The sequence below is a fragment of the Daphnia magna genome, unplaced genomic scaffold (assembly GCF_020631705.1).
Source record: "Daphnia magna isolate NIES unplaced genomic scaffold, ASM2063170v1.1 Dm_contigs130, whole genome shotgun sequence".
Classification (NCBI taxonomy): domain Eukaryota; kingdom Metazoa; phylum Arthropoda; class Branchiopoda; order Diplostraca; family Daphniidae; genus Daphnia; species Daphnia magna.
The window spans coordinates 1-27,394 of record NW_025533133.1 but is presented as its reverse complement, the minus strand read 5'-3'; the positions used below and the strand labels follow the sequence as shown (position 1 = coordinate 27,394).

The following is a 27,394-nucleotide window of genomic DNA, read 5'->3' as shown; positions in this document are numbered from 1 at the left end:
TCGATAACCTTTACACGTCAAATCGGCCGTCATATACGATAAATATGGGAAATCCCAATTTGCTCAACGTCGAGTTCCATTTCCCAATACAATTTCTTTCGCAATGACATCATATCAAGCTCGAGGCAGTGCCTTTGTCATCTGCAATCTCGACGACAAATGCATATACGTTACGACTACGCCTCATTTTCATTAAACGTGCCTTTCTTTCGCCATAATGCCATTGCCAACAGCGAGATAACTCAGATGATTATGACGTAACCGTGAAATCCCTGCTGCACTTTTCAGAGTATACTCTCGTCTTCTACGTCGCAAAATGCGAACGTACGCGTATACGTGGAGATGATGTAGCTATACTGAATGACCCCGTCAGGCACGGACAGCTATTGGTAAAAACACAGGTACAACCCACGTCATAATTATCTTTTATAATCGCCAACAAATTGAAGTTAAAGCTACACGTTCTGGCCAAGGGCATCCAAATAACTGAAATACCCCAAGCACCAAAATAAAACGTGCCACCCTAAACAAATGAGATAGCGCAGCAAAGGTTTACCCCATCATGTATACGATGTGCCAAGAGAGACGGGACAAAGACAGAAAGATAATTTCTTCTCAAAGTAAACGTTGGATTTTCCGGTTTTCTGTATCTTCGTCAGACTAACGCCCCCATATATATAACGGGGAGCCCCTACTGTCTTTTAGTGCAATAGTGTGATCCGAATTCAACTAACAAGAACATTAAGGTAACCCGCAATTCTTCTTTTTTCTATTCCGCAGCACGTCTATAATAACACTCACGGAAATTTATCATCAATTATTGCATAGCAGATTTGATTTGACAAGATGTCTATGCATCTGAGGTCCACTGTGAGAAGAGCCCTGCTACTGGCTAACAGCGCAGGTAATGGACCGATTGCCATTACCGGACAGAGAGCTGCTTTGGGCAATGCTTCGGCTTTGGGAAGCGCGGCTGCATCGCCTAATCTGAAACCGGCGATTCAAACGAGTCTGTATGAAAACAACATTGTCACTTCCCCTTACGCTGATTGCGAATTTCACGACATGACGCTGACGCAAAAGTTCTTTGAAAGCGCCGTTCGTTGGCCGGACAAAATTGCATTGGTACGTCGTTTTCTCTACTTATACCGTAATGCTCACAATGTCACAGTTGGAAACATGAAGCAGTTTGAATCGTAATGCAAACATTTCCGATGTTTCTGTTCACAGGAATGTGGCATTTCCGGACGTCGGTACACATACAATACAATGAGTCAGGCGGTCCGCCGCTTCGGCAGTGCTTTAACGCGTATGGGATTCAGTAAGGGGGACGTTATGGGTTTAGTTTCTCCCAACGTTCCTGAATTTTCGATCGCCGTGTTCGGAGCCGCTGGAGTCGGTATGCCCGTCGCCCTCGTCAATCCTACCTACACTGCAGGTAAATTCCATTTGCTAAACAGTCTTTTGAACGATGCTATAATTGTGGGCCAATTTTGTTATTTGTTAAGATGAGATTGCTCGACAGATGACACTTGTCGAAGCGACGTGTTTATTCGGAGTGTCCGAGATGGTGGGAACATTGAAAGCAGTGGCTCAACTGTGTCCCACCATCCGGCGAATTGTTTTGTTGGGTCCAAGCCAAGACGGATGTGTTTCCTATCAAGACATGATGCAAGACTCTGGTGACCTCTTCAACGACAACATCAAAGTCAGTTTTGTTTTTGTTTGGTTTTAACAATGCATGTGTTGAAATAACGAGCCCATTTTCTCACTTGTGTACAGATCGATATCGATAACGACATCTTCATTCTGCCTCATTCAAGTGGCACTTCTGGTACGTTTTGAAACGAACTAAGTTAATAAAGCGGTTTTTTTAATATCAAATGTCTTGCATTGTAGGATTGCCGAAGAATGTGATGCTAACTCATTCGTCTGTCGGTAAAAACATCCAGCAATACTTGCAACCCGAAGGCACCAAAAACCGACCTGCCACAGGTATTTAAACAGCACTGCAACAACTGTGCGATTATGTGATGGTTAATAGCAAACATTTGACTCTTTCAACAGCTACCCATCAAGAAACGTACATCGGTTTATTGCCGTTCTTCCATTCCTATGGCATGGTCGGACTTTTGCTTTCCGCCGTTGAAAGCGGTGCAAAGTTGGTGACGCTTCCGCGTTTCGATGTGCCCAGTTTCCTGAAAGCTATTGACGATCATCAGGTAAATTAAAATGACAACTCCCCCTCTACTAGACAAGCAGAACTTAATAATGTTTGAATTTGACAATGGTGTATATAGCCGACGTACTTGCATTTGGTGCCACCGTTGGTTTCTCTTTTGACTAACCTTCCGGAACTGAAAGCGCAATCCTACAGCCGAGTTCACACCATTTTCTGTGGAGCGGCTCCACTCGGTGCTCCGTTAGCCATTAAACTTCTCGAAAGATTCACACATCCCGTGTCCTTCCAAGAAGGTAATCATCCACATTGAATGTCATTCTCAGAAATATTTCAGACCTAAACAAATGGTTAAACTATTTATAGCATACGGACTGACTGAGATGTCGCCTGGAGTAATGATGGGACCACTGGGCAATAAGAAACTCGGTTCTTGCGGTTCACTTTTATCCCGAACTCAAGCAAAGATTGTCGACCTGGAAACTGGCCAAAGAACATTAGGGCCTCACGAAGATGGTGAACTGTACGTGTTTGGGCCACAGGCCATGAAGGGATATTACAAAAACCAGCAAGCCACTGACGAAATGATTGGCGCTGACGGATGGCTCCGCACAGGTGACATCGGCCATTACGACGAAGATGGCCATTTCTTCATCGTCGATCGTCTGAAGGAGTTGATCAAAGTCAAAGGCTTCCAGGTACGCATCAGGGTCTAAAACCTACAACTCCAATTGAAAACGTGTCTCTAACACATCATCGTGTTGATCTTGTTAAAAGGTTGCCCCGGCCGAGTTAGAAGAAATGCTTACCACCCATCCGGCCATCAAGGAAGCAGCCGTGATCGGCATCCCAGACGAAAGAGCTGGCGAACTGCCTCGTGCATACGTCGTCAAGAAACCTGGAATGGAATCAGTCAGCGAATGCGATATCCACGCATTCGTCAACGCCAAAGTGTCGGCCCACAAACAAATGAAAGGAGGCATCCAGTTTTGCGATTCTGTTCCCAGGAATACGATGGGCAAAATCCTGCGCAAAGAATTACGAGTTCAGTATGCCAATAGTTCCAAGTAAGACCCTAGTCGCTTTTAAATTGTACACAATAACTCTGCCGCTCCACATGACCTGTTAACGCGCATTTCATGGGCTGCATAGAGATACTGCTCAAGATTCACATGAAAACAATCACTTTTACCATATAACAAAGCTAATTGTTGATCCCATTTTAATGCAATGATTATATTACCCGTGTAGGTCTGCGTCACCATATTTATGTCATCTCGTGTAAATAAAATGTAAAAGGTAAACAACAAATATTTATCCAGCAATGCACACGTTCAACGCTGATAAGGATTTAGGAATGAACATGAGCCCCAAACAGCTGTTTATTGTAGCTGACTATACTTTTGAGTAGTTAAAGTGAATGAGAGTCTCCATTCGCAAGACAAGCGACAACTAGAAGAGCCAACTATGAGGATCGGCTGTATAGCGGCATGTGTGCTGAGCCTTGTCGATTGACACCTGCGAAAACACCTGGAAATACGAATTTATTTCTCTAGCTGCATCACAAAGAAGTCAAGATCCTCTGAAATTTGACATTGTTTTGTATACATTTGCGCCACATCTTTATCTCTAGTCAGTTTGTACATCGCTTGTCGTACATTTATTGTTACTACGTGGGGGGAGGGCGCAGTTGCTCGTGCCGGTGTAGTACAAAAGTCGTGGTCCACATTACTTTCTACATCACACTGCCACATCGCTGACTCTACTTGTGATTTCAAAGGTTCAAGTCCACAGCATTACGCGTTGTTTTCTTCCTTGGCGGTCACCAACGAATGACGTCTTTAACCAAATTCCTGGTTTCAGTTGATATCGTTTCAACGCGTGTTATTGGCTAATCGTAGAGGGTCTGTTTATATATTTTGTGGCAACATGTAGTACTATACAACCGACCTATACGTGATTGTAAGATCGGAGAAAAACACATTGCCTTTGACTTTCAAGCGGTTCAAGTCTATTAAATCAGGCTGCGCAATTAATCAGATGGACAACGACGTCAATTGGTCCCTCACGTTTTCGTTGGTCGTCGCCTCGTTGGTTTTGTTTCTTCTTTACAGGTGAATTTTCTGGTTCACCTTGGCTTTCTTTATCTCATTTGTGGCGTTATAATTGAATACTTTACCCTAGGTACTTGACGTCAACTTTCACGCATTTCTCTGAACGCGGAATTCCCGGCCCGAAACCCGTCCCGATATTCGGGAATTTGTGGGGCATTTGGCGGGTGGTAAGAGAATAAACTGTCGTTGGCCTATGTAGAAAGAAATCGAATGGGCGTTCGAATTAACTGTGCCATTTTCTCGTCCCTCCCATTTCGAAAAGAACTTACCTCAGCACGACCGCGATTTGGTGAGAAAATACGGCAAGATTTTCGGCTACTTTGATGGCTCCAACGCCAGTCTGTGGGTCACCGATCCTGAAATCATCAAGGCTGTTTTCGTCAAAGATTTCGACCACTTTACCAATCGCCGGGTATCAAATTTGCATACCATCCTGATTTCTTTCATTTCCTGAAATTCCGGCTGAGAACTTTGACATTTGCATTACGAAACGCAGAACATGACGTTCGAAAGCAAAATCGTTCGTCGGATGGTAAGCAGCGCCCGCGGCCAGGAATGGAAGGATATCCGCTCATCCATCACCCCGGCTTTCACTTCGGGGAAAATCAAGCGAGTCAGTGTCTGTTTGCATTCTTATGAATATTAGCTTCATTCTAATAGCAATCTCTCGTTGAAAATAAGATGTCCACCTTGATCAAAGCGTGCGCTGACCAACTGGCCGTCAAATTTGATCGCATCGCCACCACCGAAGGCAAATTGAACGCTAAAATGTAAAGATATTACAGGTCTATACGATCAAAAATCACAGCCTGAACTATGAACATTGTTATATTAGCATAATCCTTTTGGATATATAGACAGTTTAGCGCTTTCACGATGGACGTGATTGCCCGATGTGCGTTCGGCATCAAGATTGAGAACTTGGGTGAAAAGGACGACCAGTTCATGACCAAAGCGAAAGCCATTTTCAATGCACCCGTCAACAAGACACCGCTGGCCGTTATTCCACGTCAGTTTCAAATATTGTTAGACACTTCAACGTAGAGATAACGCTCATTCATTTCGAACTGATGTGCCTATAGTTATTTACCCAAAATTGATTCCAATATTGGGTGAACGTCTCTTCCTTACCGAAGGCTTCCAGTTTTTCATTCAATTATTAGAGAACTTGATCAAGGATCGAACTGCATCCAAGCAGGTGTTGTTGATCAATAACCACAGCACACATCTTTAAAACATCCAATTGTTTGTCGTATGTAGAAATACGAGGATTTCGTGCAGGTCGCGACAGAGGCCATTACCGAATACACGAAGGAGGTCGAAGGCAAGTCTGTGCCTAAATGGAATGTGGAAGAAATCGAGGAGATTGTTATCGCCCAGGTTCGCGGGATCATTTCATCCGCTTCTTTACACGTCAAAATGACCAATGATCTGTTCATCTTTCAGTCGGTTCTCTTCCTGTTGGCCGGATTCGATACGACGGCCACGACGTTGACCAACATCGTCTTCCTTTTGGCCTTAAACCCGGAAGTCCAAAGCCGATTGTACGACGAAATAGCGAAGAAGATGGAGTTTTACGTAATATTAAACAGACAACACTCTCAAGTGCCAACCAACTAAATTTACGTTCTCCTCGTCCAGGCAGAGGTGAAGCACGAAATGCTTATCGATTTGCCTTACGTCGACCAAGTCATCAACGAAGTGCTGAGAATGTATCCACCAGTACCGAGGTATATCACAATCTGATTCCCTATAATTTAGTTGGCCTTTAACGAACGTCGGCCCATGCATCGCATAACAGAGTAGAAAGAGAATGCAACAAGGACGTGATTTACAATGGCATTCAAATCAAGAAAGGCACCATCGTCACCGTTTCATCATTTGCTCTCCACTACGACCCGGACAATTATCCGGAGCCGGAGAAATTCAATCCCGATAGGTATATCACGTATATATACAATAGATTTCCTTCTTGATAACACTCGCGATCGGGTTTTCTTTCTTTTTTGAAATCAACAAAAAGGTGGAACGCTGATAACAAAGCTGAACGTAATCCTTACACTTTCCTGCCGTTCGGGATGGGCCCTCGCAACTGCGTCGGGATGCGCTTTGCCATGGAAGAGATTAAAATAGCCTTGTGCACGATGATACAGCAGTTCCACTTCTTTCCAGTCGCTGAAACACCGGTATATTCTTTTATATAATCCAATCCAATGATCTGATGCTAAGTAGATAGATTTCAAAAGGCCGCGGCTCTGTTGTTATAATTCACCCGTATTTTCCTTTGCTTTTTGTTTGTTTGGGATGTTCAGGAGACGATGCAATTCGAGAAAGGGTTTATGCAAGTGACACAGCCGGTGAATGCTATTGTTGGAATCGAGCGTCGCACTGCTCAGTGAATCTGCATAATCTTGTGATATTCGCCATGTATCGATAAAGATCTATTGCCTTGCAAAGGCCCGCCCAATCTTTCCATGTGTCCATCGGGTATATAATAACTCTCTCGTGTTGATTAACGTGGCATATATACACTTCATCAGCATAATAGCCACCAACTTGTTTTTAATCAAAAGGTAGACATATAAGCCTCTAAGAACATTCAATTGAAATTCTGTTCATCCGTTTTCATTCCTAAACGTCGTAACGATGCTTGTGCTTTGTATAACGGCGCATGGGTTTCATTCCCAGGTGATGCTCTTCCATTTGATATCACATCGCATCCGTTGGGTTCACGTATCTTTATCTCACTCATTCCAGAGTTTACACAGTGGTATGTTTGATCATCCCCATCTGTTTCGAACGTTATCTCGAGTCTAATGACCACGTACCTTTTTCCATGTTGTTATTGAATCTTCATATCATCAATCAACAGACAGCATCTTTTGAATGCGGCAGAGTTTGTTTAAAACAAATGGAATTATTCGTCAAAGATGTTGATGTTACTAGACGCTTGAACGTTTCCATGTGAATAAGAAACTATATCAAGACAAACTCGAGCCCAAAAGAGAAAACTATAGGACACCTTAATGTGTATATAGCTCAGTCATGTGACCATTGTTATCTCAAAAACCTTAAGCTTTATGCTCCAAATTTGGTTTTTCCCGCCGACGTGTTATACCGATAATGTCTGTTTGATGTACCTTATGAGTGTGATGGGTAAATCCACTATATATCAAGTTGTTTTTAAAATCCCAGGATGTAAATTTACAAAGTGCTGCTTTGAGATAACAACTATGTCATTGGCAACACGATCACGCCATTGAGAAAAACACAAGTCGTGTAGAGCAATTTTTGGTTCAAGTATAGAACCAATGGAAAACGTCCAGTTTTCTTTCAACATTTGCATAACGGGGGGTCACGATGTCAAACGACGAATTGATCAGCGTCTTGAAAAGTCGTGTTCTGTTAATCTGCTCTCTTAACAAACAATCGCGTAATAACACGTCCTTCATTGAAATCCGTTGTTTTGCTTACTCGTCTCCAACGATCTGATAACCCAGCCCATTTCTTTCAAGTATAAACAAACTATACGGATGTTAAACCTGTTGGCATTGACTGAGTGCGTTATCAGTAATGTCCTATATGCATCCCAATCTAAAGAAAAACAAGGAAAAACCGACTTTATTTTTGTCGTAATCTGAGCACGTAAATGATGTGGCCACGTCAACAATGCACACCCCTTCACGTCATCTCTGCGCCTGTATAAATAGGCCCAAACGAACAAAACCGGACGGGCTGTACAGTTTCTGATAGCGTCCAGTAAAAACAAATGGCGTGGAGATCTTCCTTGCAAAGAACTGCCCTGCTGGCTAACAAAAGAGCCACTTTGACGGCAGTCGTCAATCATCAACAGGTGGCATTGAGTAATTTGGTTTCGCCGGCCCGCGAGACTCAGCCATTAACTGCTGGCGATGTTGCCAATAACAGCCGGATCGAAACGAACATGGTCAGTTCTCGTCACAGCGATTGCCCGCTTCACGGAATGACGATGGTGCATCGCTTTTTCGACAACGTCAGCCGTTACAGCAAACAAATCGCTCTGGTATGCAAAATCGCATTATAGTGTTTGGCTGATTAGCATGACATTTTTACCTATTTTTATTGAAATAGGAGTGCGGCATTACGGGACGCAAATACACGTACGAAATGCTGGCTCACCTCATCCGTCGGTACGGGAGTGCGTTGACGCGTGCGGGATTCAAGAAAGGCCAAGTGATGGCGATCGTTTCGCCCAACGTTCCCGAATTCGCCATCGCACTGCTCGGTGCGTCTGCTATCGGCATGCCCGTCGCATTGGTCAATCCCACCTTCACGCCAGGTAGGTCTACTTAAAAATTTATGATCAAACGTCGTTCATTTCTTGAAACTGTTCTGTGCAGCTGAAATAGCTCGCCAACTGTCTACCGTTGGAGCGACGGCTGTCTTCGGTGTTGCTCCCATGGCCGAGTTACTCAAACAGGTGGCTCAACTTTGCCCGTCCGTCCGGCGCGTCATCTTGCTCGGCCCTCCTCAAGAAGGATTCGTCTGTTTTCAAGAGATGCTGCAGGATAGCGGAGATCTCTTTAACGAGAACGTAGACGTAAGAGCAGCTGTTTGGATTTGGATTTGATAATTCAGCCTTTTTGTTAATTATTTCATTGATATTTTCATGTCAGATTGACGTTATGAATGACACGTTCGTACTTCCCCATTCGAGCGGCACTACCGGTATAAGTTTTAGATAACGTCGATCAATTAACGTTTGATGATTTCGCTTTTATTGACACACAGGAGTGCCGAAAAATGTAATGCTTACTCACTTCAACGTTGGCTCTAACGTTACGCAGAACATTCATCCCGGCACGTCCAGGAATCAACTGGCAACAGGTACGTCCTATAAGTAATATTTCATCTAATTCGATTGTGGTTGAATTTAATCATCCGATGCTTGGCATGCAGATCAGTACCAAGAAACGCACATTTGTCTGCTTCCTTTCTTTCACTCTTACGGCGTCAATGGCATCATGATGATCGGCTTTGATTTGGGGGCCAGACTTGTCACTTTGCCCCGTTTCGACGCAGCTAGTTACCTCAAAGCTATAGATGATTACAAGGTAGTAATTTAAATTTAAACACAAAAAATTTAATTTTAAACTAAAATTATTTTACCTTCTTTCCTTGTGAAATCAAGCCAACTCTGCTGCACATTGTACCGACTCTAGCCTACCTGTTCATTAAGCATCCGGCCCTGAAAATGGATGGCTTCGAGAGGTTGCACACCATCTTCTGCGCGGCATCTCCACTCGGAGAGAAAACGGCTACCCAATTGCAAGAGAAATTCAATAGGCCGGACCTTCTGATTCAGCAAGGTAAACTTGTATGCAATGCCCACAACGTTACGTGTCCCACCTTCAACGAAATGCTGCGTTGCCAGGTTACGGACTGACGGAGACATCGCCCGGAGTGGCACAGACGCCTTTGAATAACGACACGTTCGGTTCTTGCGGCCGTCTCATATCGCGAACCAAAGCTAAAGTCATCGATTTAGAGGATGGCGTGACCACACTCGGACCTAATCAGCAAGGAGAGCTTTACCTGGCCGGCCCGCAGATCATGAAAGGATATTACAACGAACCCGAAGCCACCAAGGAAATGATTAGCGAAGACGGTTGGCTACGTACTGGCGATGTGGCCTATTACGACGATGAAGGCAATTTCTACATCGTCGATCGATTGAAAGAGCTCATCAAAGTCAAGGGATTCCAGGTAATTGACTTCCCTTTCGATCCGTTCTCGTCAGGTGAAACGATTGGTTTGGTTTTTGTCTTGTTTTTAAAGGTTGCTCCGGCCGAACTTGAGGACATTCTTGGAACGCATCCGGCAATAGCCGAAGCTGCCGTTATCGGCATCCCCGATGAACATGCAGGTGAACTTCCTCGAGCCTACGTCGTCAAGAAAGCTGGAATGGAATCCGTTAGCGACGCAGAGATTCGATCTTTCGTGGACACTAAAGTCTCGTCTCACAAACAAATCAAAGGTGGCGTCCAGTTCTGTGACGCCCTTCCTAAGAACAACATGGGCAAGGTCCTTCGGCGTGAGTTGAGAGCTCAATTCAGTCAATCGAAATAATTTTCAAAAAAAAAGCCCATTTATCGAGAAGCATGGAGTCATTTCCCCGATCTCGCTAATATTATCTATATTCAAAACAAAACAAATTGTATGCATAATATTCTCATAATTTTTTTTATCTCATTTTGGTTTGTAACGAACGCTGCAAGTCATACGTGTTGCCTACCAGCTACGGGATTATTCAAATATAATGCTCCAAAGTCAAGTATAATAGTTCAAATATTTATAAAAAATTAACGTACAGTTTATTCATTCTACATGTTAAAACAAAAACCAACAAAAATCTATGGGCATTTTGGGGGGTACCGTTCGAAATGTTCAGGTGTTTGTACGAGTAGCTGGAACAAAAAAAACAAAATTGGAAACGACATTTGAGCTGGTCTTATTAACCTCGTGCGGCGGCTAGGGCGTGGGCGGCCAAGTGAGTGCGGCGTGCGGCAGCCACTTCGGGAGTGTCCTGGACCGGTTGAGGCATAGCCCACGGCATGTTGGCGTAACGAGCGGGCAAGAATGCAAAAACGCCATTGGCCAAAGCAGCTTCGTTGTAAGCGCGGTAGTGTTCGATGGTGGCGGCCCTCACTTCGGGAGTGTCTTCAACGGAGCGTGCACGACGAGCGACAGCGGCGTGAGCGGCCATATGGGAAGCACGAGCGGCTGCGACTTCGGCTGTTTCCTGTGCCGGGGGCTGGAGGGCCGAGTACGGAAAGTACAAGTACGGATTGTAGTTCCATCCGGCCGGGAACTGGGCAGAAGAGACGCACACGACGGCGAGCAACACGGCGAGAATCTGCGTCCCATTTCCACAAACAAAAAAACGGACAAAAACGTTCAATTATTACCAAGATGAGACAAATGAAGAGATTGAAACGAAGATGTTCAACTTACGTAGACCTTCATGTCGATTCGCTTTGATTTTTTTGATTGTGAGCCGAGCGGGAATTCGAAGTGGAATTAACGACAATCTAGCAGACTCGGCCACCTTTATATACTTGCGTGTGATTTTGCTGTTTATGCCTGCCAGCAAGGTTATTTGTTTAGCTTAACAAAAAAAAAAGAATAATAATAATAATGGCTATAGTTCTTCCGCATACGCACATTCCTTTTGGGCCGAGATACCTGCCTCCTCCTTTCCCTTTGACAATCAAAGCCAGCGGCGATTTTGAAATGCATTTCATCGCGTTATACATAGCACTGCTTCATTTGTGTGTGTGTGTTGTTGGGTGGGGCTACCCTATTCGTCTTGTAACCTAGACTTGGCGTTGACATCGTATAAAACGTTTCTAAAAGAAAAAAAGAACATCGATCAGACCGAATCAAACAACTCTGCTGACCTCGAACATCCAAACCGGTACAACCAAGTCTCACGCCTAGAATTTCAGGAAAAATCATTTTAAAAAGAAAAATGAAAGTAAAACAGCATTGGGATACGTTTGTTGTCTTGATAACGAATGAATTATTGGCGTGCGTGAAACTATATGCAGATTTTTCATTCACTAATGTTGTCTTGCACTTGACACTCGAATTTTCTGATGCTGGCGATTGGCTTGGCCATTCGAAATGCACACACGAGAGAATGCGCGATCTCATTTTGTACCGTCAAGGTACTTGAAACATTTCACACGTTAGACAAAGAAAATTTGCCTAGCTAATTTGCATCTTGTTTAGGAGTTCGCCCGTAACAGCATTAGAGGATACCACAAGTCGAAATCAAATCTGGACTTAACCGGTTCGATTTTGTGATTGAATGTTGGCATCTCTTTAACCTTGGCAAATCATTTCAAGGTATCATTTTCAATCACACGTAAGCGTTTAATTAGGAAGATCGTGTGGCCTAATGGATAAGGCGTCGGACTTCTATCATTCCAGCCATCCGAAAATTGCGGGTTCGAGTCCCGCCACGATTAATTAACGTTTTCTAACTGACGTGATACGCTTCTCTTGTGTTATGGTTGATATTGGGGTAGCGTCAAATGGAAGAAGCTCTCCATTACGAAATGCCAGACCTTCTGTTCAACATCGCTCTCATTCCTTTCCATATGCTCTATCCTAGAGCAAGGTTGCAAAGTCTACAATTGGAATCTTCCGTATTTTGATGGACGAAGTGGTGCATGTGTCAGCCTTCTAACTTTTACCTTCATCTAACCCACAACACAGAAATAGGAGTGGCTGTGCTAGAATTTCCCTAAGCAGAAAACCAGTGGCCCAATTCGAAATTGAATGGATCCCTTTTAAATAAATAACTGCTAAGCGAATTCCTCGGAAAACATAGAAGAACAATCTTTCCAACGTATCTATATAGGGTTGCTTTCTGATTGGGGCATGTTATCGCCATCAATTCGCAAGAATTGCCTTGACGTGGTTATGTATACCTTTTCAGCATTGACGTGGCAATGAAAGCGCCACACAGCGAATCGATGATTGACCTCTTTCACATAGATGGTTGCATTATACAGTGCCATTGGCGATGGACTAAAGAGAGTAAAGAGCTGCGATTTGAGAATGGGAGAGATGATGTTGCGAATCCCTTTTCATAATGTCAACGGCATTCAGGATTACAGAGACAATAGAGAGGCCTCTTCATACATTTGTGGGTGGCTCAATGCGCAATTGCAGTCCGCTTTCAGTTGTGTATGTTATTGGCCTCGCATGTAGCCCTGAATTTGAAGCTGCTGCAGCTGAACTTAACAATCAGTTACCTTCTTACATTAACGGCTTAAACTGAATATGGCACATATCGGCTTTGATTTATCAGTTTGATTTTCATTCATTTCGAGTTCTATTCAGTAAGATATTTGAATGGAGACATAAGTTGGTTTTTGTTTTTTTTTCCCTCTTTTTTTATTACAAAACGATTGAATAAAAAAGATTTTAGAAACAAATCAAAACCACGAAAGAAAAAAAAGGACAGGAATGAAGGAAGCGGAAACAGTTCGATGTTTTAGTCGACACGGTAAGCAACGGCGTGTCCGGGAGTGAGGACGGTCTTGGTCAGAGTGGCATCACGGACGGGCACTGCGGGAGCAGCCACTGCAGCGGGAGCGGCGAAGTTGTAAGCGAAAGGAGCAGCGGCGTAGCCGTAGTTGTAGGCGGGGTAGTTGTAGCCGGGGTAGTTGTAAGCGAATGGAGTGGCACCGTAGTTCAGGATCTGGCGTTTAGCGCGGACTGGAGCAGCAGCCGGAGTAGCGGCAGCTTTGGCCTCGGCGTATTTGATGGCGAATTCCGCCTTGGCAGCGGCTACCTCGGGTGTGTCCTGGACTGGGACGGGTGCTACCAAGTTGGAGACTGGGGCAACGGGCAGGTCGTTGGAGAGGACGCGGAAGCCTCGGGAGTCAGCGGTGTAGGAAACGCGGACCTCTTTACCCTCTGGGTTGAGGTAAGCGTAGCTGCCGACTTGGTTGCCGAAAGCATCACGAAGGTTGGAAGCGGACTGTCCAGGGTGGGCATAACCGTAGCTGGCCTGTCCGAGCTCATCCTGGGAGTGGTACTGGCTGGCGGTGAAAGATGGGTAGCCATAAGCAACGGGGTAGGCAGCAGGGACGGCAGCGCGAACGGCAGTGGGGACGGCAGCGGGAACGGCAGTTGAGGGAACAACACCGGTGTAGGGGTAGTATCCTCCGTAGTATCCACCATATCCACCATATCCACCGAGTCCGTATCCGTAGTTGCCAAAGTATTGAGCTTGGGCGGCGACAGCCAACACCAACAGGCACGCAATCTGTAAATGTCAATGAAAAAACGCAATAAAGTATTGTTTGAATTCATTTTGTGCCGAGCGATGAAGACAATGATGGAACATAGTTTTACCGTGGACTTCATCGTAGTTCGCTGAAGAGTAGAGAAGAGGAGCTCGGTAAGAATGCTATTGATCGACTGTTGCCCGGCGTTTTTATACTCGTCCACCTACTCCAGAAGCCAACGTGAGCATCCAAGGTAGTCAAGTCGAAGACAAGTCTGCAGGTTTCTCAATTGTTTTGCCTTGACAACACCCTAAATCATGGACATCCTTATTCACGCGTGCAATCGCTTAACGACCTTGATACGAGACAACAAGATGTTACTAACTCATTTTTGATGAATTCTTTGGCGTCAATATTTGCTTGCATCGAAAAGGAAATGATTCATGCTGCGCTTGATCGGCGAAGATCAAGTTGTAGACCCACATCACTCAGCAAAGCTTGCCCACTTATCTTACATCGAATTTCATTTCGTCTTCCCTTCGAATGAGTTGAGATTCAAAATGATTGAACTTCAAAAATTTACGCTGTTACGCATAGTAGAGAGCCACCACCGTCCTGTCTGATGCAATCAATTTGTTTTGGAGCAGTTTAGTTGTCCCAGCCTATGTTGCCACGATCAAGAGTAAGGGAAAGCGCAATTTTTTTAAAAAACATCATCTGTTTGGCGTGTAGCGTTTCGTTTAGATATATATATTGACACTGCTGCCGCAACAGCCCTCGTTTGATGCGTACAAGTGTTACTTCCTATTCGAGTACTTACAGGCTTCAAAAGGGAATAAGGGTCAACGGGGGCAGTGCTTCTGGGTCTTACCACAAACAGATGTTTGTTTTTTGTGGTTATCTAATAGACAACTGGAATGGCTTGCCGAGTATAACCTACATGAATAAACGCTCTAATATTTAAAATGGCTGAGCTCAGCAAGACTACAATGTTCGCCACACAGTTGGGCAGATCTGAAGCTTTTCCGACGATGGCGCTGAATAAAATGTTTGCCTTGCTTGCTGTTCTTCTGTTCAATGGTCTTTTAAGTAACACGTGAGTACAACCTGCTAATTAAATTATACATGTTTGCTTATTACTTTAAACAGCCACATTTTTCACTTCCTTGCTACACAATGTAACAAACATTTTTTTTAAACTGACCATTTGTTTATAATATCGTATAGCAGCCACGAATGTTGTGTTGTAAGATTTAGCATTTTCCCATTTGCACGTGCAATCTATAGATCGCCAATAATCAGTCCCCCATCAGGCATCCAAACTCGTCGTGGTGTGAAAGTCGATATAGACGCATACGGAGTAGAAAGGTCATACGAACCCTTCTATCGTCAACCCAACTTGTACATGAACGTCACGTACGATCTTTACGAGGTGGATCCTGCAGTACTTCCTACGGTTCGAGCAGAGATTATGCTCGAGGACGATATGGCAAACAATGAAAAATTAAGAATTACTTGGGACATCGCTGTCGCTGCTAACCCTACTTACAATTCAGTAAGCCACCCCATCTCCCCACCCCCCAAAAAAAGGGCGTTAGAAGTATGACAAAAACTTGATTTGTGAATATTGTAACACCGAGGAATAACGCTGAGACTCAAGTAGCGATTAAGTTTGTATTCATTGTCGGTGCGCTCCCACACACACAGTACTAACAAACAGTTACAACTAGACTGGGGGCACAGCAAGGGACACACACAAGTATTTATGCACTAACGTAGACAGCAGCTACCGGGAGAAATATCTGCTGACAAGACTGCCGGACATCTCGGGTAGAGTTGCGGTCAATAGCCGATACAGAAGCGCCGGACGTGACAACTAGTCCATGGGGCCTCAAATAACCGCGACATCTCCCTCCCTAGATAGCGAGTCGTCCCGACCGCTATTACTTTCCTATAAGACTCTATATCCCAAAAACTCAACATACCATGGGTAACATTTGACCCCTCTACACTCTACAAAGACAATACCTTGCCAAACATCAACCGAGAGAGAGAGAGAGAAAAAAAAAAAAAAAGTACATGAGTTCATAAAATAACATAAGTTGGGGGATTTTTCCACTTTCAGCAAGTCAACCGCTCCTGCCATCGAAGAATTTCCATGCAGTGTCGCTCTTCTCTACCAATTGGGTCTTCAACTTGGCCAAGTCCTCCCCTCTGCTTCTCCTTCTCCGGCTGCTTTCACGCCGCTCTTTTTCTTCTCTACATTAATTCCTCCAACATTCTCTCGATCTTTTCCAACCTCGTTTCTACCGTTGCATCTTGCTGCGATGGGTCATACGTGGGTTTTTCCTCCCTTCCCATAACTCCCAGCATTCTCTCGATTTTTTCCAACCTCGTTTCTACCGTTGCATCTTGCTGCGATGGGTCATGCGTGGGTCTTTCCTCCCTTCCCATAACTCCCATAGCCCACTCGTATTGCTTCCCTCGATCGGTCATTTCCTGGAAGCGTTTTACTTCTTGGAGAAACTCATTGCAGTTGGTGGGCTTTAAACTCCATAGTTTTTCTAGGACACTAGGACGCAAACCCTGCCAGAGACGTGCTAGCTTCGTGGCCTCAGCCATATGCGGATCTACCCTACGGCATAGATCGAGCACATCGTAGTAGTATTCTAGGGTCGATTCTTCAATTCCCTGCTTCCTCCCGCGCAGTTTAACCTCGTTATGTTGCACATAGTTTACGGGCGTAAACTGTGTTAACAGCGCTGATTTTACTCCTGCCACCACCGGGGGCCCCTGTGCGTCTGACCACGCAGCGGGAAGGTTGCCTGATGCCTCCATGCATGCATACCATTTACCCGCAGCCCCTTCTAACGACAGCTCGATGTGGTCCCTGAGCTCGTTTTCACCCCACCGGTTGTATCTCCCCACCTTTTCGTAGCGATGGATCCAACTTACTACGTCTTCCCCATCCCGCCCGGTGAATGTGGGGGGAGTCTGGAATTTAATCTGGGCCGCCATCCCTACGGGATTAAGGGTTGCGACTACCCCAGCTACAACAGGATTTCTGGCGGCCCTGCTGCGTAGCAATCGAGCGCTTACCACCGAGGATCTGCGCCGAAAAGCCTCAAAATCCCACTCTAACTCACCTTCACTGCTTTCCGAATTGGAGCTGTCCTCGCCGTCAGCCCACGCTACAGTTTCTTCCTCGCTAATACTAGCTTTATGTTGCCCCAAATTACTTTCTCTCGTTATTACCCGTGTACGGTCTTCCCACCCGGATAATCCTCCTGGCACACCTACACAGTCGTCCACTCGACTCCCGTTCCTTCGCACAAGGTTACTCGGGTTGAGGGTTTCGACGATACCACCTACAATTGCTTGATCAACCCTTGGCGCAAATCGCCCAAACTCGTCGCGAGGGCGTTGTCTTCCCCTGGCTCTACCAGCACCCCCACTCATCTACTGCCTTCTGACTATTTGTCTAAAGCCCGATCCTCAGATCGCCCACAACGGTAACCTACCGCCTCCCGACGAATGACTCTTCGTCTAAATCCGATCTTCCGATCGCTCACAACGGTAACCTACCGCCTCCCGACGAACGACTCTTCGTCTAAATCCGATCTTCCGATCGCTCACAACGGTAACCTACCGCCTCCCGACGAACGACTCTTCGTCTAAAACCCGATCATCAGATCGCTCAGAACGGTAACCTACCGCCTCCCGACGAATGACTCTTCGTCTAAATCCGATCTTCCGATCGCTCACAACGGTAACCTACCGCCTCCCGACGAATGACTCTTCGTCTAAATCCGATCTTCCGATCGCTCACAACGGTAACCTACCGCCTCCCGACGAACGACTCTTCGTCTAAAACCCGATCCTCAGATCGCTCAGAACGGTAACCTACCGCCTCCCGACGAACGACTCTTCGTCTAAATCCGATCTTCCGATCGCTCACAACGGTAACCTACCGCCTCCCGACGAACGACTCTTCGTCTAAACTCCCGATTTTTCAATCGTTACCGGCGGTGATCTACCGCCTTGCAGCGCACCACTGTCCGCCTCCACGCCCCCTTAATCACCACTAGGTCCCACCTACCTCCCCAGAAATTCTTATGGCCGTCCCCGCGCTATCACATCCTAATCGCCTGTCACACGGCCGGTGCTGTGGCTTCGTACCCCAACAGTTTAAGGCGCATAGGCCAGTTGGGTCGACGACTCTCGGAAGCCCCTGACAGCCTCCGCCTCCGCACAACTAGAGCACAATAGAATGAAACAGCGCAAAGACTTACCACAAGTTCTGCATCTCCACCATGTAACACCGAGGAATAACGCTGAGACTCAAGTAGCGATTAAGTTTGTATTCATTGTCGGTGCGCTCCCACACACACAGTACTAACAAACAGTTACAACTAGACTGGGGGCACAGCAAGGGACACACACAAGTATTTATGCACTAACGTAGACAGCAGCTACCGGGAGAAATATCTGCTGACAAGACTGCCGGACATCTCGGGTAGAGTTGCGGTCAATAGCCGATACAGAAGCGCCGGACGTGACAACTAGTCCATGGGGCCTCAAATAACCGCGACAATATCTTTTACAGGAACAATTGGCCGCATATGCGTACTCCATGACAGAACCAGAATATCTTTATGCTGCGTTCAATGAAGAAACAAGTGCATTCGGCGATGATTCAGACTATAATTCATACTACTACAAGGGATATTTTGGTCTTCTTTTGCTAGCGTGTCAAGATTATGACTTTGAGCTTTACAGGGGAGTCAGTTACACAGTGCCAGCTGAAGTGAACCAGTATATCCGTTTCAACAGGTTCCTGTCATCTAGTACGAATTTGGAAATTGCTCAAAATTACGCCAGTACTTCCAGCGGGCAAGGGACGCTTTTTATAATCCAGGGAAAGAAAAGCGCTAACCACATCGCCCCGTACAGTGTTGTACCAGGAGTTGAAGAATACCTTATTTCTCAAGAAGAGCAGTTTTTCGTAACAGCCATCGGTGACGTGATTTTTCCGGACGGGAATAAGGCCACCCAAATAACGATTTCTTCAGTCAGCTACTCGTAATGAACGCGAGCCGGACTATGCTGCAACCAACACCTATAGGCTTTGTGTATACCAAACGGTTTGTTTGGTACTCTCGCTTCGTCTTGGTGATGCAGTGTTCCAGACTGATAGTTCCTTCACTCAACTATGCAACTTGATTCTTATTTGACACGTGAATTATTTGGGCGTGAATGAATCAGTCACTTTATTACGTTTGAGTATGTGAAATAATTGCACTTTCTTCTTACCATGTCAAATCGGCAACATTGGTTAAACACATTTTGCACATAGAAAACGAAATAGAATTCAAGAACAATTATTTTTGATTCGCATCAATTGCTGTCTAAAGATCTGCATTATTTGTTTTTGAAAATGTTGTGTGCACGGAGGACGCCATCGTAGGGCCAACCGAGCTGAAACTGCTGTTTTCCTATATCGTCAGCGACTCGAATCAAATCACACATCATTAAAACCAGACTGTTGACTACATTCAAAAATTATATTTAAATACTTGCGTATTGATAATTGCGTAATTTATTTATAACGATTTTGTGACATAATCATCTGATGGTACTACTACCTGGCGTAGCGCTGATACCCCTTGGATTTCTCCGTCCCATCAAACCAAATCAACAACGATTTGAGTAAATATCCCTTTTCCAACCGCACTCAACTGCTGGGACTTTTAATGTTCTGTTTTTTTGTGTGTTTTTCGTATAGAATTCGGAAACGAATCGTGTTCTCTGGTACGATATACGTTCACGGTGGTTCTATTACACATACACTCACAATTTTTTAGGGTCACCGAAGGAAGTGGATAGTCGCTTCGGAGACCCTTTCGATGACCATCGCATGCTTCAAAGGCTTCGTAGCACCATGTTCGAGCTTCGAAGGGAGGCCCCTAATTCGTAGATCCCCTATGCTTCGAAACGACAATCACATTTTGTAAGGTCACCGAAGGAAGTGGATAGTCGCTTCGGAGACCCTTTCGATGACCATCGCATGCGTCGAAGGCTTCGTAGCACCAAGTTCGAGCTTCGAAGGGAGGCCCCCTAATTCGTAGACCCCCTATGCTTCGAAACGAGCTATTACATTCAAAGTTCGTAGACGTATTCATCGTAGCGTCCATTTTATACCACAACAAGCTCCGAAGCTATGTAGCAATGTTATTGCGAAGCTACAAATTCGAAGCTATGCTATAAATAGTTTCATCTGGCAACCAATATGGCTAAAAGATATAAAGAAATGTGGATTTTATTAGATTTCACCTCCTTTTATTCAAGTTTCATAACACAGCACCGTTGTCCATTAGATCTTCATTTGTGTGGTGTTTATGATTGGTGGTAGGAAGCGAATTGGAAGTGATGTTCGGATTTTCGGAAAAATTTCTAAGTCCCAACGCCTATCGTCTAATACCATATGATTGTGAAGACAAAATAATATGTCTAGATTAGCGCAGTGGATGAGTATCCGACTGCGACCCGGGAGTCCCGTGTTCAATACCAGTCCCATCCAAATCTTTTATTTCAATTCTCCTATCTTCGACAAATGCATCGAAGGGGTCAACGAATACTATCATCGAATGTTAGTTGATAGGTCTTCGAAGAAGGGGTCTTCCTGTTTCGAAGCAATACCCCTCCGAATTCGACGCACTCTTCATTTCGCATCGAGTTCGAAGCATCTTCGATGACCCTAAAAAAATGTGAGTGTAGGCACAGCGATCGAGAGAATCATTTTGTGGGGACTGAGCAATTCAAGTCTGCTTCTGTTTGCCTATTTCCTTCGCAACGAGAAAGGGATAAAAGAGTCTTTCCTATTCTGAAATAGACGCATAACGGAACGATGTATGACCGACAGGCCAAACTATAGATTCAGTATCAATCAAATCAGAAACAAAGATTTTCAAACACAATGACCAGATTACTGTATTTCTTTTCTTAACAAGCGACAAAAGCAGGGCAAGGATGAGCTCCACCTCGGTGGTTAGCTCCGACATGAGCAGGGCCAGGGTGAGCACCACCGATTTGACCGGCACCAACATGGGCAGGGCCGGGATGGGCTCCACCGATCTGACCAACTCCGACGTGGGCGGGGAATGGATGAGCTGCTCCGCTTTGGCGTTTCAAGCGGACTTCGGTGGTTGGGGTGGCGGGAGCAGCAGCCCGAGCAGCAGCAACGGCCACAGCGTGTTCAGCCTTAGCTTTGGCAACCTCAGGAGTGTCCTGGACCTGAACGGGTGCTACCAAGTTGGAGACTGGGGCAACGGGCAGGTCGTTGGAGAGGACGCGGAAGCCTCGTGAGTCGGCGGTGTAGGAAACGCGGACCTCTTTACCCTCTGGGTTGAAGTAAGCGTAGCTGCCGACTTGGTTGCCGAAAGCATCACGAAGGTTGGAAGCGGCCTGTCCTGGGTGGGCATAGCCGAAACGGGCCTGGCCGAGCTCATCCTGGGCGTGGTACTGGCTGGCGGAGAAAGATGGGTAGCCATAAGAAACGGGGTAGGCAGCAGGGACGGCAGCAGTTCGAACACCGGTGTAGGGGTAGTATCCTCCGTAGTATGCACCATATCCACCGAGTCCGTATCCGTAGTTGCCAAAGTATTGAGCTTGGGCGGCGACAGCCAACACCAACAGGCAAGCAATCTGTCAGCCGCATAATAGAAATTCGGGGCAAAATGATATAGATTTAATTCAAACCTCGGCTGAGAAAATGAAACAATAATGAATTATTCAATTGTTATTGAAATCTTTTTACCGTGGATTTCATTGTAGTTCTCGTGTACAGAATGAGCTCGGGATGGATACTGAAGACATGCTGCTGCCCTAGTCTTTTATACCCCGTTCACTTGGCCAGTTTTGACAGTGAAACATCGAAGGCTGTCTGTACGAAAACGAATGTTAGACGATTCCTTATCGTATAGTCCTTGATGTCCACGCCCTGTGCGATAGAATAGCACCCGTTGTGTTCAAAAACGTCAGATGGCCTTCCCCGATCCGACGTGTCTATTAACTTGTTGTTTACCTTCCCTTCCTGTTCTGAATGTATGGCCTCGCCAATTTTCACCAAGTACCGATACCTCTGATTCATTCGATTCGGATAACATTAGGTTAATATTAGGCTAAATTAGGTTAAAACACAGGCTAGGTTTCATCGAAGCCCAGTGCGTCTGTTTTAATGGCGCAAATCATTGATTGATGAATCAAAAACATTGTCAACTTTATCCAGTTTATTTAGTCTTCAACATTAAAAAGAGCAAACAGAAACATCTACTGATGCGGTGGCCACCAGTCCAAAGCCCAATCAAAATGTGCATACGTCGTGCATTTGACGTGCTCCATCGAATCGTTCCCGTCGCAAGGTGTGCAGTGCCTCCTGTTGGGCGTGCCCGGCCTATCAATCCAAAAGCTGAGCGCCTTTTGCGTTTTGAAAAAATGCTCATACGTGTCAGTCTCCATGCCGTACGTCACATCGTAATTCGGATCCTGCTTGTCCGTGTACGCCTCATTCTTAGTCGAATGATCCACACGATGGCGGAAGTTGGGCGGGAACCAATCGCGACCGTCGCGGTCATGGAACATGTAAATCCTGTTGGCATTACCGGATTCCCTGTCCGTGTATCTGTTGGAATCGAGTTCGTTTTCCACAATGCAGCGCAGGTACCGATAGCGATCCTTGCAAAACGTGCAGACCCGTCTCTTGTCGAAACGGCAATTGCGCACCGTTAGCGTATTGACCCACCATTCGATGCTGAAACCCAAGAGTTGAACGGCCACTTGTAGGCGTTCGTACGAGTTCGGTGGGTAGCGTCGAATCAAATCGATGGCTTTCGTGTTGGTCATCTCGTACGACGATAAATTGCCAATGATGTTTGGGACGCGATTCGGAGCCGCAGTTGGACACGTGACCGGCTGGCAATTCCACGCAGTGCACGGCGGATGAGTTGGACATGGTCGACATGCCTGAGCTGGAACGCTGGCGCAAGGGACGGCCGGTATGGGCGGACAAGTCGGTGCGAAATTGCAAAGAGGTAAATTATCAGGGTGGGGCAGGGCAGTTGGTTGGAGCAACTGGTGGGGGGCAAACAACGCTAACATCGACCTTGTTATCCATTACAGCATTGTCGGTGAACGGTTGGGCTGGAACACAGAACACGTAGTAAACCACCAGTCCGGATGCCGCCATTAAAATTAATCCGATAACAACGAAAACGGAGACTGGTTCTTACAACGGCCATTTCCCAAGTTGGTCTTTGTATTTGGTGAAGACATTTTTGGGGGGATTTAAAACGCTGGATTTTATTTTCAACGGCAGTGTCATTTCATGTAGAAAACAGATGTGAAGCTTTGATTGGCAAGATGGGTTGGCGTTACAATTCGTTTAGTTCGTATTGAAAATATGCCCTGGTGTCAGTGAATGATTGACGTTTCGTTTAAACGGAATAAAATCGACAAATTTCAGTTGAAATTAAAAACAATGAAACAGAAATAATATGCTATTTATCCATTGTCCAAAGAGATGGGTCATCTTCTCATTACTTTCAATGTTCCGATAGTACACCACCGACCCCGTTTTTAACGATATTTCTCTCAATAGATGGCTTTAGTTGTAATAGGTCGGAGTAGATGGCGTTAATAGGGATTTAACACAGGTTTTGGAGTGGCTCAGAAATGTTTGACACATTTTGCCGGTTTGAGCCGGTCCCGAAATAGTGTTTTTGGAAAGCTGATATAAAGGCAGATTCCCACGTAATTTTTCTTGATTTTTAGGTATCTTATTTACGAAGGATTGAAGTAATGAAACCGAACTTTAGGCACAGACTAAGATTAGTCTGTGCTTTAGGTTTGCCGAATGTGTTTCTTAATAGATGATAGATGGCGATTGCTGTAATAGGGATTTAACACAGATTCAACACAGGTAGGGGGCAGCTCAGCCGCAGCAGGTAGGGCTGGTTGCAGTGCGTCCACAAGTGGCTATTTTTGGCCATTTTGGCTATTTTCAGTATGTCTGGCCATGTGGCCATGGCCTGGCCATTTTCAAGATTTTGCTAAAATTTTTGCAAATACTTAAGATTATTTAAAAGAACAAAAAATACCCTTTTCGTATTATTTAGTTTCATCTTTTTCAAGCGTTTGGGTTTGGCAATGTCGGGACTCGCTAAATTATATTGTAAAGTAAAGTGGAGCAGACTACAAATTTACAATTCAAACTTTCAAGTAGTAAGGTTTCTAAGTTTCTGATTTTATGGATTGAAAAACGGCCTTCACGACAAATCGGTCGATGCTGTAATGAAGGGAAAGATTTGGTTAAAAAATAATAATAAGGCATATGCTGGTAGTATTACAATTCCTGATTCGCTGTTACAACTTTCTAAAACAGTGAAAACCAATGCTGCCATTGTAAGTTCTGATTCTGATTAGCAAGCAATATCTCACGCTTTGAATCCTGTGATCGTAGTATATTGTTTTGCTTGATTGTTCGTTCCTGTATTTTTACTAATGTAAACTTGGAAATAATGTCTAACAGTTTCAAAGAAAAACTTGTTTTTAATAAAGAAATTCTGCAATGAGTGATTTCGATTTTTTATGTATATAATTTTGGCTAAATTTTTGGCTATTTTGAAAATTATATTTGGCCATAATTGGCCATATCTGGCAACGTCGAAGGCCAGATGAAAAAAATCGGAGTGGAAGCACTGGCTGGTTGTCGTGGAGCTGGTACCGAATTGGTGTTTTTGGAAAGTTGACGTAATAGCAGATTCCTTAGGAACGTTTTTACGATTTTTAAGTGTCTTATTTACGAAGAACGAAGCTATGAAAATCAACTTCAGGCTTGCGATGTTTGTGTCCGTCGCTGGATAGCGTTTAGCTTGGAAAAGAAACATTTTGTGTCAGATAAAGTAACCATAACCATGGTAATCTATAAGCTAAAGAGCTATAAGAAAGTTTGTATACCTGTAACCGGTTTTTACGAAATTGAAACTTATTTATGAATGATATGGCGTGTTGATTGGAATAGGAAAAGTTTTGTAAATTGATTGGAAGGGGAAAGGTTTTGTAAACAGGTTGTTTGTCAACCAAAAAGTCGCCGGTAAGGTTTCATGTATTTATACAGTTTTTATTTTGTCGTTTTCTGTAGCTTCTTACTCCCATTTGAAGAATTGACAACGCATGTCGTTCTGTTGTGTCAGCAAGGTTTTTAATAATTTCGATGTCACAGAAGAATCATGGTAAAATGGGGAAACCACCATTTTGCGATCAAATCTCCAAACCGTTATTGCATCTATGTGGAAAAGAGAGCTTAAAGTGTGTCAGCAGCTAGCCTCCTTACAAGAAAAAGTAATTCATATGGATACACAGTATTCAAAACAGCTGGAAGCATTAAGACAGAAATGAAGTTCAAAGTTTTTTCGTTTCATTTTGACAATATTATTTAGTCTGTGGTGGCATTATATACCTTATTTGATATGTGAATATTTTTGGAAAGTGTTAAAACTTCTCAGAAATTAGATTTCGAGGAGTTACATAACAAGTGCAAGAAGATTGAACGAAATGTGAAAGAGCAACACAAGAATAAAATACTTCCAACCTCAACTCAAGAATCATCAAACAAAAGAAAATCCTAAACAGGTATTATATGAATTCTATCTTGTTTTTGGAGGTATGTTTGATGTTGGCAATTCTTTAGATCTTCTTTGAAATGGCTGAATGTGAGGTGAACATTCTAAAGTCAAAACAGGAATTCAGACTGACTATTAAACGTTTCCGTCTAAAATCGACAGGCACTGAACATAATGTTTAAAGTTTGGTCTAACTACATTATTGCTATGGTTGGGGATTTGCATTTCCTCAGTAGAAATGTAACGCTACCGATGCTGCAATTCTGATGGAAACGCTCAAATTCAGCCTTCAGTCGTCCATGTATACAATAACGGTAGATGGCTGATTTTTTTGTTCTTCCACTCCCACCTGTCCCCGTTCTTTCTTTTTCTTTTTCCGTCCGGAGCTTACAAAAACTGATTGGGAATGACAGCTATTTCTAATTCAACCGTTATGGAGCTGTAAAAACTACAAATGATTTCCGTTGGGGGTTCAAGAAAATTTGATAGACCTATTCCATGGCAGTGAAAATGGTATGCAGAAATGGTATGCAGCAACTTAGAGCGGGTCAAAGTACGAAAGCCGGAGATTGATTCCACAATCTTCAGCTTTCCAGGCAGACACCCATCCACAAAGCCATGGGTGATAGATGATATAAAAATGTGTTGATAAAAAAATTTATTTTTTAGGTTATTGATTGCTGAGTCAGAGAACAATATGTAAAATCTGACATTCTAGCCCTCGAAACCTCAGCTGACCATATGCTTCAACAAGAGTATAACGCAATTATAATTTTGAGGAGGTAAACATTGAAAACAAACAAATCAGACATTTTTTAGTTGGCTTTTTTACTTAATGATATTGTTACACTTAACTTTTGAAAACATGGAAGTGTATGTTCAGGGTTAAGTTAATGAAATGGCTGAGCCGAAAATGAATTTCACATTACTTTTGAACAGGTCCCAACTCAGTTTACGCCCGGTTTACGCAGAACATGCCCCACTTTACGACCCAGCAATCTTTACTTGTGGTCTTCCAGTTCAGGGAATTTGTTATGCTCTTATGCATGCAATTACTCAACAAAGAATTAGGTAACCAATTCTGTTTCATATCAAATTTTTATTATTCAAAACATTTCACAGCAGTATTTAACATGCCAGAGAAAACAATTATGTCATAAAATAAGCAGCAGTGTATCGATTACGTCCGGCGTATGTTAGGGCGTAAGATCGTGCTCGTGCTGGTAAGCGGCGAAATCGATTCCGCCGTTTGTGCTACCCTTCTCCATAAAGCACTTCTACAGGGTGAGGACTCGTCGCGAGTGCAGACCATCCATATCGATAACGGTTTCCTGTGTAAAGATGAATCCGAGCAGGTCGTCACTAGTTTACAGCAACTCGGGCGCAATCTTCGGGTAATTTGAGATACTTTTCTAGACCGTTCAGAATCTTATGATTGACCAAAATGTGATGATACGAGATAAATGGATACGTCGTCGTTTCACATATCTCAATTTCTACGGTTTAAAATACTTGTTCTATGACCGAGTATTTTTTTTTTTTTTTTACAGACAGTGGTTTCTCATTTCTTCTTCATACTAGCGATCAGATTTGATGTTTCGAATTGTTTTAAGTTGTTAAAGCAAGTTTGACCTTCTA

The 27,394-nt window shown here is 44.3% G+C and overlaps 8 protein-coding genes, 1 long non-coding RNA gene, 1 other non-coding gene and 1 pseudogene across 17 annotated transcripts; 6 read left to right on the top strand and 5 right to left on the bottom strand.

Annotated features, from left to right (window-relative positions):
• The first annotated feature begins 614 nt into the window (after window positions 1-614).
• LOC116929152 (probable 4-coumarate--CoA ligase 3) lies at window positions 615-3,490 on the top strand. The gene is made up of 10 exons (XM_032936309.2): window positions 615-746; window positions 832-1,125; window positions 1,231-1,438; window positions 1,509-1,708; window positions 1,783-1,834; window positions 1,900-1,995; window positions 2,068-2,222; window positions 2,301-2,475; window positions 2,546-2,877; window positions 2,957-3,490. Exons 2-10 carry the CDS (start codon window positions 847-849, stop codon window positions 3,248-3,250), a joined length of 1,791 nt encoding a protein of 596 aa, XP_032792200.2. The 5' UTR covers window positions 615-746; window positions 832-846; the 3' UTR covers window positions 3,251-3,490.
• A 148-nt stretch (window positions 3,491-3,638) lies between these two features.
• Window positions 3,639-6,840, top strand: LOC116929172 (cytochrome P450 3A9-like). Its single transcript, XM_045167013.1, has 13 exons — window positions 3,639-4,293; window positions 4,364-4,460; window positions 4,556-4,705; window positions 4,790-4,906; window positions 4,975-5,063; window positions 5,151-5,302; window positions 5,376-5,491; window positions 5,554-5,673; window positions 5,740-5,871; window positions 5,935-6,023; window positions 6,095-6,232; window positions 6,317-6,479; window positions 6,606-6,840. The coding sequence occupies exons 1-13, from the start codon at window positions 4,220-4,222 to the stop codon at window positions 6,690-6,692; spliced, it is 1,524 nt and encodes a 507-aa protein (XP_045022948.1). The 5' UTR covers window positions 3,639-4,219; the 3' UTR covers window positions 6,693-6,840.
• Window positions 6,841-8,014: 1,174 nt separating this feature from the next.
• Window positions 8,015-10,606, top strand: LOC123466978 (4-coumarate--CoA ligase 1-like). The gene is made up of 9 exons (XM_045167012.1): window positions 8,015-8,335; window positions 8,404-8,611; window positions 8,673-8,872; window positions 8,949-9,000; window positions 9,064-9,159; window positions 9,232-9,386; window positions 9,464-9,641; window positions 9,707-10,038; window positions 10,111-10,606. Exons 1-9 carry the CDS (start codon window positions 8,063-8,065, stop codon window positions 10,399-10,401), a joined length of 1,785 nt encoding a protein of 594 aa, XP_045022947.1. The 5' UTR covers window positions 8,015-8,062; the 3' UTR covers window positions 10,402-10,606.
• A 17-nt stretch (window positions 10,607-10,623) lies between these two features.
• On the bottom strand, window positions 10,624-11,434 carry LOC116929174 (cuticle protein 2). Its single transcript, XM_032936332.2, has 2 exons — window positions 11,287-11,434; window positions 10,624-11,188 (listed from the first exon to the last, which is right to left on the bottom strand). Exons 1-2 carry the CDS (start codon window positions 11,296-11,298, stop codon window positions 10,787-10,789), a joined length of 414 nt encoding a protein of 137 aa, XP_032792223.2. The 5' UTR covers window positions 11,299-11,434; the 3' UTR covers window positions 10,624-10,786.
• Window positions 11,435-12,221: 787 nt separating this feature from the next.
• Window positions 12,222-12,305, top strand: Trnar-ucu. The gene is given in 2 exon segments: window positions 12,222-12,258; window positions 12,270-12,305. It is a non-coding gene; the product is annotated as a tRNA-Arg (tRNA).
• Window positions 12,306-13,210: 905 nt separating this feature from the next.
• Window positions 13,211-14,360, bottom strand: LOC116929167 (cuticle protein 3). Its single transcript, XM_045167015.1, has 2 exons — window positions 14,206-14,360; window positions 13,211-14,116 (listed from the first exon to the last, which is right to left on the bottom strand). The coding sequence occupies exons 1-2, from the start codon at window positions 14,215-14,217 to the stop codon at window positions 13,340-13,342; spliced, it is 789 nt and encodes a 262-aa protein (XP_045022950.1). The 5' UTR covers window positions 14,218-14,360; the 3' UTR covers window positions 13,211-13,339.
• Window positions 14,361-15,019: 659 nt separating this feature from the next.
• Window positions 15,020-19,462, top strand: LOC116929165. The gene is made up of 3 exons (XM_032936323.2): window positions 15,020-15,174; window positions 15,366-15,633; window positions 18,685-19,462. The coding sequence occupies exons 1-3, from the start codon at window positions 15,044-15,046 to the stop codon at window positions 19,162-19,164; spliced, it is 879 nt and encodes a 292-aa protein (XP_032792214.2). The 5' UTR covers window positions 15,020-15,043; the 3' UTR covers window positions 19,165-19,462.
• On the bottom strand, window positions 15,896-17,903 carry LOC123466979. Its single transcript, XM_045167014.1, has one exon. It carries the CDS (start codon window positions 17,535-17,537, stop codon window positions 16,338-16,340), a length of 1,200 nt encoding a protein of 399 aa, XP_045022949.1. The 5' UTR covers window positions 17,538-17,903; the 3' UTR covers window positions 15,896-16,337.
• Window positions 19,463-21,042: 1,580 nt separating the features above from the next.
• On the bottom strand, window positions 21,043-21,913 carry LOC123466433 (cuticle protein 6-like; the record flags this gene model as incomplete). Its single annotated transcript, XM_045167016.1, is given in 2 exon segments — window positions 21,043-21,782; window positions 21,895-21,913. Coding segments are annotated over 2 exon segments (714 nt in total). The 3' UTR covers window positions 21,043-21,080.
• Window positions 21,914-22,332: 419 nt separating this feature from the next.
• On the bottom strand, window positions 22,333-23,820 carry LOC123466977 (annotated as a pseudogene).
• A 264-nt stretch (window positions 23,821-24,084) lies between these two features.
• On the top strand, window positions 24,085-27,146 carry LOC123466975. Of its 8 annotated transcripts, XR_006641580.1 has the most exons (8): window positions 25,318-25,540; window positions 25,624-25,766; window positions 25,825-25,851; window positions 25,919-26,070; window positions 26,170-26,282; window positions 26,426-26,538; window positions 26,696-26,827; window positions 26,926-27,146. It is a non-coding gene; the product is annotated as an uncharacterized LOC123466975 (long non-coding RNA). The 8 variants fall into 8 exon arrangements; XR_006641576.1 differs by lacking the exon at window positions 25,318-25,540 and adding an exon at window positions 24,085-25,051 and having other exon boundaries at window positions 25,825-26,070; XR_006641575.1 differs by having other exon boundaries at window positions 25,318-25,475; window positions 25,825-26,070.
• Window positions 27,147-27,394: the final 248 nt, after the last annotated feature.

Bases quoted from the DNA above. Each gene is read 5' to 3' on its own strand.
- LOC116929152 (XM_032936309.2), top strand. From the start codon at position 847: ATGTCTATGCATCTGAGGTCCACTGTGAGAAGAGCCCTGCTACTGGCT. The intron at 1,835-1,899 runs GTACGTTTTGAA...CTTGCATTGTAG, and splicing joins TCATTCAAGTGGCACTTCTG to GATTGCCGAAGAATGTGATG. The intron at 2,223-2,300 runs GTAAATTAAAAT...TGGTGTATATAG, and splicing joins AAGCTATTGACGATCATCAG to CCGACGTACTTGCATTTGGT.
- LOC123466979 (XM_045167014.1), bottom strand. From the start codon at position 17,537: ATGAGTGGGGGTGCTGGTAGAGCCAGGGGAAGACAACGCCCTCGCGAC.
- LOC123466978 (XM_045167012.1), top strand. From the start codon at position 8,063: ATGGCGTGGAGATCTTCCTTGCAAAGAACTGCCCTGCTGGCTAACAAA. The intron at 8,873-8,948 runs GTAAGAGCAGCT...TTTTCATGTCAG, and splicing joins TCTTTAACGAGAACGTAGAC to ATTGACGTTATGAATGACAC. The intron at 9,160-9,231 runs GTACGTCCTATA...CTTGGCATGCAG, and splicing joins CAGGAATCAACTGGCAACAG to ATCAGTACCAAGAAACGCAC.
- LOC116929172 (XM_045167013.1), top strand. From the start codon at position 4,220: ATGGACAACGACGTCAATTGGTCCCTCACGTTTTCGTTGGTCGTCGCC. The intron at 6,024-6,094 runs GTATATCACAAT...ATCGCATAACAG, and splicing joins ATGTATCCACCAGTACCGAG to AGTAGAAAGAGAATGCAACA. The intron at 6,233-6,316 runs GTATATCACGTA...ATCAACAAAAAG, and splicing joins GAGAAATTCAATCCCGATAG to GTGGAACGCTGATAACAAAG.
- LOC116929165 (XM_032936323.2), top strand. From the start codon at position 15,044: ATGGCTGAGCTCAGCAAGACTACAATGTTCGCCACACAGTTGGGCAGA. The intron at 15,175-15,365 runs GTGAGTACAACC...TGCAATCTATAG, and splicing joins AATGGTCTTTTAAGTAACAC to ATCGCCAATAATCAGTCCCC. The intron at 15,634-18,684 runs GTAAGCCACCCC...TATCTTTTACAG, and splicing joins CTAACCCTACTTACAATTCA to GAACAATTGGCCGCATATGC.